Genomic DNA, 9,096 nt, shown 5'->3' on the forward strand with positions numbered 1-9,096 from the left:
AGAAAAGCCAAATTATGTGTGACAGAGTCCAGCAGCGATGAGGAGAACATCTGCAGGCCCTGTCCTCCCTGTCCTGCTCAGCAGAGCAAGACAAACAGGTCTGTGCACAAAAAAGCATGAGCACATTACGAAAACACAAAGGACAGTCAGCGTGTTGTTTTGTGGGTCTGTTTTTTAGTGTTCCTATGACAGTGTCTGCAAACAGACATCTGAGAATACTGGCAATAACAGGGGAGAGCCGACCATTCTTACAATATCCACCATTCGCTGTTAGTGCTGCTTTTTGAGATCTCAGATCTGTGGCTGTTTTGAAAATCAAAATAATGACAAATACCCATCAGCGCTCCCCAGAGCCTAAAAGATTGTCTTTAAATCATTTTTTTCATTTAGTCTGACTAACAATCCACAAACACAGGTTTTTAATTTTATGATATCAAACAGAGAAAAGCATCAAATCTTCATATTTCATATTAGTGTTTTTGAATTATTTGAACAAGAGGTGTCAGTCATAGATTAATCTTCTGGCGATTTGCCTTTTGATATACAGTATTGTCAAATTGTTACACACTACTCAGATTTTAACTTTGTTCCCACAGTTGAGCCTCTCAGGCAGCCCTTCCTCTTGGCCTAGAATCAAACCATAACTCTATAAGTGTTTGATTTGTGGAGAATATTTTGTGAAATGGAATAACAGAATATGGTCGTATATCAAGATACATCCACTGAAAGCTGATGTCCACCATAATCTCCACCATAAAACCATTGGCTTTCTTCCTCCTCTCCTTTTTCTTAGTGTTCATCCTCCCTCTGCGGGCCGTTTTGTCACCCGCCGCAGACGTGCTGTGGTCAAGCCCAAACTCCCTATAGCAACATTCAGTATGCTCAACTCTTCAGATGACTTTACTTCTGGAGCCTTTGGTTCCACAAGGATTCTTCAGCCTTCTACGAGGAGGAGGAGGGTCCCGCCAGTCTTATCAAGTGCGGAGAACTCTGTGAATGCTGCAGGGACTGCCAGCTTTGCCACTAACCCCTTCAGAGAGATATCCCTCAATGAGTCGGCGGATCGCAGCCTCGTCCCCTGCCCCAGGAAACCCATCTTTTGCTCTACGCCCTCAGCAGACCCCTTCATGAAACGGCAACGCCATAAACCCGAATCCATCAATGATCAATCTCCCACCCCTCTGTCCATGTTGTCAACCGTCAGCTGTATAGGTGTCTTAAGCACATTCCAAGAAGACGTGGATTCACCCGGCCAGTCCGTCTCCCCGCCTCATTCTGAGGTGAAGCTGCACTCCAGCCTTGTTGAGAAAGAACCTTCTGGGGATTTATTTTTGGAGCCCGAGAGCACCAACAAAACAAGTAGCTGTAGTGAGGAGGCCAAAAGCCACAGCGAGGGCATAAAAAACAAGACTGCCGGGCAATTATCAAGTCTAAATCTGCTCTCTACAGATGACAGTGAAAGGAGCAGTCACTTTGTGTCAGCAGCAGGAGTGGAGCTGCAGTGGCTGATAGAGGTTCTGAAGGAGAACTGTTTGACCGAGCGCTGCACAGTGCAGCTGGAAAGGCTGCACAGCCTCACTGCGACTCAGCTCAGCAGCCAAACAACCTACTCATCCTGTTTGGAACTTTCAGACGCTGTCGACAGCCGGCAAACAAATGAAGATCCACTGTCTGCAGACAGCGTTCAAAATATTGACCCTCCACAGTCTTCAGAACCATTATTTAATCTGCGTTTATCTGTGACTAACAACGCTAGTGCTTATTTACAGTCAATAAATGGATCTGAGTCTCCTGAACATGTAGCTTCACAAACCAACAGTCAAAGCATTAACAATTCACTATCCGTTCACTGTAAGCAGCCGGTACTTTATGTTGACTCTACCCACCACATTGACAGCAGCGTTGAGTTTATCATGGGAACACAATTACCAGGCACCAGCCCTGGCGAGGAGACTGTCGCAGTGAAGGAAAAATGTCTGGCTAAGAAATGCACAGTTCAGCTCAAAAAATGCGCTGTGCCACAACTTGCTTATCAGCAACTCAAAGGGTTCACGCTGCAGAAAAAGGCAGCTTTGGTCTGTGATGAGAAGTCTGCTAATCCAGATGAAAACAAGTCTGAAAATGGCCATTCAAATAATTTCAGTGACCCAGAAGATCTTGCATGCTCAGGAGAAGTGATGGCGTCAGTTAGACAGTCAGTAAACAGCAGCAGTCCAGCAGCTCAGGAACGATCTGATGACCCAGATACAGAAGAAAAGGCAGCGGTGCTCAAAAACATGCTCAAAAAGAAATGTCTAACTGACAAACTCATTGTTGAGGTAAAGAGAATAACTTTATCACAATTGAGAGAAATTCTGCAGCTCAAAAACACAAAAGTGAAATCACCCACAGATATGTCAGACTCAGCCAGTGATGACAAGACAGAGAATGACTACCAGTCTGAGAGTGACACTAATCACTGTAATGAGGACACTTCTGCCATGACAGCCAATACGACAAAAAGAGGCTCTACTAGTTTTGAAGACAAGATTGCTTCAGACAAAGAAGAAGTCTTAAAGAACATTTGCAGCATTCCCCACAAAAGAAAAAAGACGTCTTTGGCTCCCAGGGAGAAGAAAAGGAGGAGCACGTCCGCAGACCGACCTGGGACGACCAGGAAGGCATGTGTGAGCGGTCTGAGTGTGAGTCGGTGGAAAAACAAAGGCAGCGCCAGCACACACGTGTTCACAGGCAGGACTGCACAGACGGGCGGTAACAAGGCCGTGGACTGCAGCATCAACGAGCTCCTGTCCACACAACACAAGCAGCCAAGGGTGAGAACGACATACACACAAACAGAGCACAGTACGGCTGAAACATTATGTCCGTTTGCTGAAGGTCTATTGACAGTTTGGAGTACTTATTCCTCTTGAAAAATCACGTGATTGGTCAAATGTTTATTGTTAATTGAGACAATCTTGATGTCTGTCCACTTTGTCAGGGACAATCAGTGATTAACGGTGCTCCAATCAGGGTTTTTGGGGCTGATTGCTGGAAGTGGTATTGGCCGATATGATGACTGATCACAGGGTCTATTTGAAGCCTTCTATTTATCGTGTAACATTATTTCTTATTTAACTATTACGAACAGGATTGCATACATAAGTGTATGCAGCCCACTCTTGGTCATTGGGAGCAGTTTTGAGCTTTACAAATATAGATTTTCTGCACAAAAACAAAATCTAAAATGAAAATAAAAGCTAAATGTGCAAAACACACCAAGTTAGAATAATGAATTATTTATTATATATATACACATATACTGAGGCAACGAAAAATTCCAACAGACAGAATAGACACAGGGCCTTTATTAATTTATTCCAACTTTAGTGACCATAAAAAACTGCAACATGAAAAGACTAGAGCCCAAATTTTGCCACTCTTTTTTTTTTCCACTACCATTCAGCTTAACTTTTGTTTTTGTAAAGTTTTACATCAAAATAAATACTTAGAAGTAGAATAGAATAGAAGTTATCAGCCAGTGTCCGGCCCGCCCAGCTGATCTTTGTTTTTAGCCTCGGGGGGGACTAATGCACATGGTGTCCAAAGTCAAACTACGATGTCCATGCTGTGTGTAGGAGCTGCTGGGAACTACCATGAATTTGTCCACCCCAGTGAAAGCGAGTCGGCTCAACCTGTCGTCTCTGTTGGCTGATTTCACACCTAACACGCACACCTGGAGCCGACTCAAAGCAGCCTTGTCTGTTCATCGCAAGGGCATGGGTAAGAACCACACACACACACACACACACACACATTCACACACACACCACTAAGTTGTAATGCGTTCTAGACTATCAACATGTTTTAATTTTTCATTTTAAATCTGTGTCCTCATGATGTTCGATGCCCATCGTCCCTTGTTTATGTTTTTTGAAATTTTTATTTTACTTGTCTCTTCCTCGTTCCCTCTCTTTAGTACTACTCACTCCGAAGAGTTTATGCCTGTCAGTGTCGGGCTGTCACGGTGGAGCAGAGCTGGCGGATATCAGCCAGGATCTCTTTGCCACCCCCTTTCGGACTCCGTTCTCCAAACGCCTCCAATCACAGCTGCTGAGCCGCGACTCACCGGTACAGCACACATACACATACACATACACATACACATACACATACACATACACATACACATATTCATCCACATCACAATAACACACATGAATGGGTTATTACACTTGATGGGAATCTCCTGTCTGTATGTGTCTCACCTTCTCCCTGCTGTCTTGTGTTACAGGTTAATTGTGAGGATGGAGATCTGTCGGATGCAGAGAAGGTGTATGCTGAGTGCGGCCAGCAGCGCCCTCTGCCCTGGGAGGCGCGTGTACTCCCTGAACGTATGAAACAGTGCGTGAAGATAGGGGAGGGGACCTTCGGTGAGGTCTTCTCCACCACCAATGCTTCGGGAGACACTGTTGCACTCAAAGTATGTCTGTTTGTTTTATATATCTGTGCATTAGTTTATGTGTTTGGTATTGTATTGCCTAAGATCTTAAGATATAAACCATATTCATCCTAAGTGTACCGTTGTTTGTGACAGAGTATTCTGAACTCAAGGCTTACTTACTAACATTTTCAACTGCTTTTGACTATATTCTATTGCCTTCTCCTCTGAATTAAACTTGCTCATCATATTATATAAAGATCTTATATGAGATCTACAACATTAATATAGCATTAAACTACTCTGGGCTGTGTAAAGATACACTGGATTAATGGCATCCTGAGCAGAGAATCAAGTCGCACTCACTGTGTGCGTTGGAATTGGAGCTTCTCTGTCCTTTGTTTTGGTCTTTGGGACTGCCGTGTGTGCATGTTAGTGAATCTGAGCCGAGAGACCCAGCCACTGGAGGAGAGGGGAGAGGGGAAGGGTGACGCACTATTTTATTTTGGTCTGGAGATGCTGAGATCCCATGTAGAGACTTAAGGTATGAAATTTCAGTTACATGATAACAAGTGGCTAAAGCTAACTTGTTACGACACCTAAGCATATGTCATCTGAGGAAGCTCCTGTGGAAAATAGCCAGCGAATGTGCCTTGAGTTCAAAATATTTTACCACATATTTGTGTTTCCTCAGTCAAGAGTGAACTTGCATGCTTAGGAATTGTGTGATAGTTTGGAAATAGCAAATAGATAAAGATTTGTTATAAATGTTCAATGCAAGGCAGTAAACTGCATGTGTGTGATCTGCAGTTTAAACAGTGGCTCTTGTCCTGACAGATCATTCCAGTAGAGGGCAGTGAGAAGGTGAACGGAGAGGACCAGAAGACCTTTGGAGAGATTCTACATGAGATTATTATCTCAAAGTAAGAAGTACATGTCGTATATCACACTGCTCTATTTGCTGGGATGCATTAACATAGTCTGTTACCATCATATGTGCATTAAAGAAGTTGTAACACCTAAGGTGTAAACCACATGTGAATAGCTCAGCAGGCTGCCCTGACTAAACGGCATTGTGTGTTTTTCTTCCAGGGAGCTGAGCAGCCTGAAGGAGAAGCAGCAGAATCAGACTCATGGATTTATTGGACTCAAAGAGTAAGAACTCCCTCTTGTCTCTGTCTAGTAGCATCTGTTAGTAGCCTTGAGTGTAAATGTGACTTGACTCGTTTCCTCGCAGTCTTCACTGCGTTCAAGGCTGCTACCCTCCAGATTTCCTAAATGCTTGGGACGCCTTCGACCAGCAGAAAGGCTCTGAGAATGACAGACCAGGTCAGTGAGAGAAAAGCCAGTTCACATTTTGTTGAACGTTCACATTAAATATCCATTGATGCAGAGAATTCATGTTTTTTTTTTTTTTTTAAAGATGGTCTACCTTTAACAAGGGGTAGAAATCTATCTATCTAGGACCAGGCTGTGTGTTTTTCTTCTTTTTCATCACATGTCTCCTTTTTGCTTAGATTTCTTTGAAAAGGATCAGTTATTCATAATCCTGGAGTTTGAGTTTGGAGGCACAGACATAGAGAACAGCAATGGAACGGTAAGCACGCCGCAATCAGAGTGACGGTCGCTCAGTACCTTCTCTCTGTGCCATACAGGGTTTTATGGTGATGTTGAGTATTCACCGATCATGTCAAAACATCTGTGTCCCTGACAAAGGTGAAGCTATTACTCTGAGATGGAGCTTCAGCCCACTTGAGTTGCATCTTCACAAGCAGTTTTCTTCAAATTCTTTTGAGTAAACTGCAGTCCAGTGTGCCTGCTCCTTAACTTTTATGACTCTGAAGTCTAAATTCTTGCCAGTTTTAATATTGTAGCCAGAGCTTCTCTGTACTCTCTTCTCAGACAGACGTCCCACTGCTTTTGCACACTAACTGTAAAAACATGCTCAAACATTAATGAAAAGACTACATACATAAAAATAGTAGTCCCTTGAAATGAGAATAAGGTCTAACGTGATGTCAGTTAGACCTTTAATATGTATGCTGGAGATAATCCTGAAAGAACATTGAAGAAGAAGCTGAACATCCAAATGAAATGCTTAGCTTTTGCAAACAGTGTTTTTAATTGGAAAATCAGGCGACTGTATTTTTTAAAATCATTTAGCCTGTGCTGTAAAACGTCTGTTCGTGGTGTGAGAGAGCAAATGCATTCCTTTAATTCAAGCCTTTATTTTGTTTTCAAGCTGGCATCTTTGGTGGTGGCGAAGAGCATCCTTCATCAGGTTACCGCTGCCTTGGCTGTTGCTGAGCAGGAGTTGCATTTTGAACACAGGTAGAGTCTGTGATTGTCTGTGTGCACCAGGCCCTGAGCACGCAGAGCAGAACAATACAACATGTATATAATCAGCAGATACTCACATTTGAGAATCAGAAAGTGTCACTGTTTTTGCTTAAAAAAAAAAAAAACTAAACGAAAATTGTTTCTGAATAATTTTTTGTGAATCAACTAATTGCTTTGCATCTGATAGTTTCAGCCCATAATGGCCATCACTGGATTCCTGTGTCTTTAGTGGATCCATAGATCCAATGTGCTTCAAGTATTTCATACGTAAACTGTGGCATGAGTTCATGTGATCACATCTTTTGTATCATTACTGAATGAATACATACAAACAGCCTCCAAAACATCAGACACATTAAATTTGATGCCTGAACAGCTTGAACTCCAACTGCCACATAAGGTGGGAAATGTGATATTCATTCATCAAACCTTTGGCGTGAGCCGACTCGGTGACATGGTCGGTGTGCATGTGGTGTCAGTGTGTTGAACGATTTGTCGGTGTCCTGTTTCAGCAACTTTATCTCCCCGTGCTCTTTACTGCAGGGACCTCCACTGGGGCAACGTGCTGGTCAAAGCAACCAAGCAGAAGACGGGGAGCTTCCTCTTGAACGGAGAAGCCCACTCTGTGGAAACCAAAGGGGTGCTGGTCCGCATCATTGACTACTCTCTATCCAGACTAGAAATTGGTAGATATATATATATATTTTTGATCTTCCACTTGTCACATTTTGGCCATCTTTAGTCCTGTTAAAGTCATGAACAGTAATACAAGCATATTAAAATCTTATTCTCTCTCAGATGATCTCACAGTGTCCTGTGATATCTCGGAGGACGAGCAGCTTTTCATGGGCCAGGGGGACTACCAGTTTGATATCTACAGGCTGATGAGACAGGAGAATGGGTCAGTGCGTTTGTGTGTCAGTGGAGTTTCTCTGTGCTCTAAAGGCGACACATGAGGCTACTTAACAAGGCACAGCTTAAAAATACCATATCTTATTATACATAAATAATAGAATAATATGTAGGATAACAGAGGCAGCATTGGACGTGTTATTGATTTGACTTTGACTTGGGTGAATCAATATGTCATCTAGAAATACAAGTCAGCTGAATGGTCAGAAATCCCAAACACCAAGGCTTTTCTTATCACACATACCACTAATAACAAAAATACATACATTTAAATACATATAAAAGGTGGTATAGATCTTCAACATTATTTGTCGTCTTGTGAACAGTCCTGCTCATTTACAGTATTAAACTAGCATCTCATGGTTGTTGTATTACTGAATAATTAACGCCATGCTTCTCGTTTTATCCGTCTCAGAAACAACTGGAGTAACTACCACCCTCACACCAACGTGCTGTGGCTCCACTACCTGTGCTCCAAGCTGCTTTCTATGAGGTACCGCGGCTCTGGAGGGAGGGGTGCCAAGGACATGCGAGAGGCGCTCACTCGTTTCTATGACAACATCCTCCAGTACAGCTCTGCCACTGAGGTGCTGCAAAACTGCCCCATGTTTCAGTAGTATGTGAGCTGTGAACACACGAGGTGTGAGGAAGCTCACACACAGACTGGTTTTTTAATATGAAGGTGGTTCAGTGTATCTGTGTCCTCTTCAGTCAGCCTCCTCTAGTCAGCAGTCTGCCTGCCATCACTGATGACCTCTGACCTGTAAAGACAGTTATTGATCCACTTGTAACACGACGGCAGAGATGAAGGTCACTTAATGCATAGTGTAAACAGAACTGTCATTTGACAAAGGTTATTAAAATTAACATTTGAAAATGATGTATTCATGTGTCTTAAATTTTGTTAATGGAGGTTATTTGTGCCCGTATTTTTATAACTGATTAGATCCAGTTGTCATTTTTCTCCAAAAATTATTTATCAATACATTTTTATCTGATATTTAACATCACTGAAAAGTAGTATTGTGATCACAAATGTTGTCTACATTAGTGCTAAAGTGACTAGTTGATTTATTGAGTTACTTGATTGACAGGAATTTAATTTCCAACAATTTTAATGATCGTTTCATTCATTTATCGATCAAAAATGCCAAATTCTCTTCGGTTTCAGCCTCTCAGACGTGAGCATTGGCTGCTTTTCTGTGTTGTACAGTAAACTGAACACCTTCAGGGTTTTCCTGCTATTGTTGACCAAGCAATTGGAAGACGTGACCTCGGGCTCGAGGAAACGGTGATGGGCATTGTTGTCTGACATTTACCGACAGATTACTGTGATGAAAATAATTGTCGGTTGCAGCCCTAATCAGGATATCAGCCACAAAGTCTGTCTGTGGAAGTGTGAGACTCCAGATTATCTGTAGAAT

General features: G+C 42.5%; 1 protein-coding gene across 1 annotated transcript; it reads left to right on the forward strand.

Moving 5' to 3' along the window:
• The first annotated feature begins 1,859 nt into the window (after window positions 1–1,859).
• haspin (histone H3 associated protein kinase) lies at window positions 1,860–8,543 on the forward strand. The gene is made up of 12 exons (XM_070828095.1): window positions 1,860–2,813; window positions 3,618–3,762; window positions 3,959–4,110; window positions 4,274–4,462; window positions 5,258–5,343; window positions 5,513–5,575; window positions 5,658–5,749; window positions 5,938–6,017; window positions 6,663–6,751; window positions 7,304–7,446; window positions 7,559–7,661; window positions 8,088–8,543. The coding sequence occupies exons 1-12, from the start codon at window positions 1,914–1,916 to the stop codon at window positions 8,287–8,289; spliced, it is 2,244 nt and encodes a 747-aa protein (XP_070684196.1). The 5' UTR covers window positions 1,860–1,913; the 3' UTR covers window positions 8,290–8,543.
• The last annotated feature ends 553 nt before the right edge of the window (window positions 8,544–9,096 follow it).

The sequence above is a fragment of the Pempheris klunzingeri genome, chromosome 3 (genome assembly GCF_042242105.1).
Source record: "Pempheris klunzingeri isolate RE-2024b chromosome 3, fPemKlu1.hap1, whole genome shotgun sequence".
NCBI lineage: Eukaryota > Metazoa > Chordata > Actinopteri > Acropomatiformes > Pempheridae > Pempheris > Pempheris klunzingeri.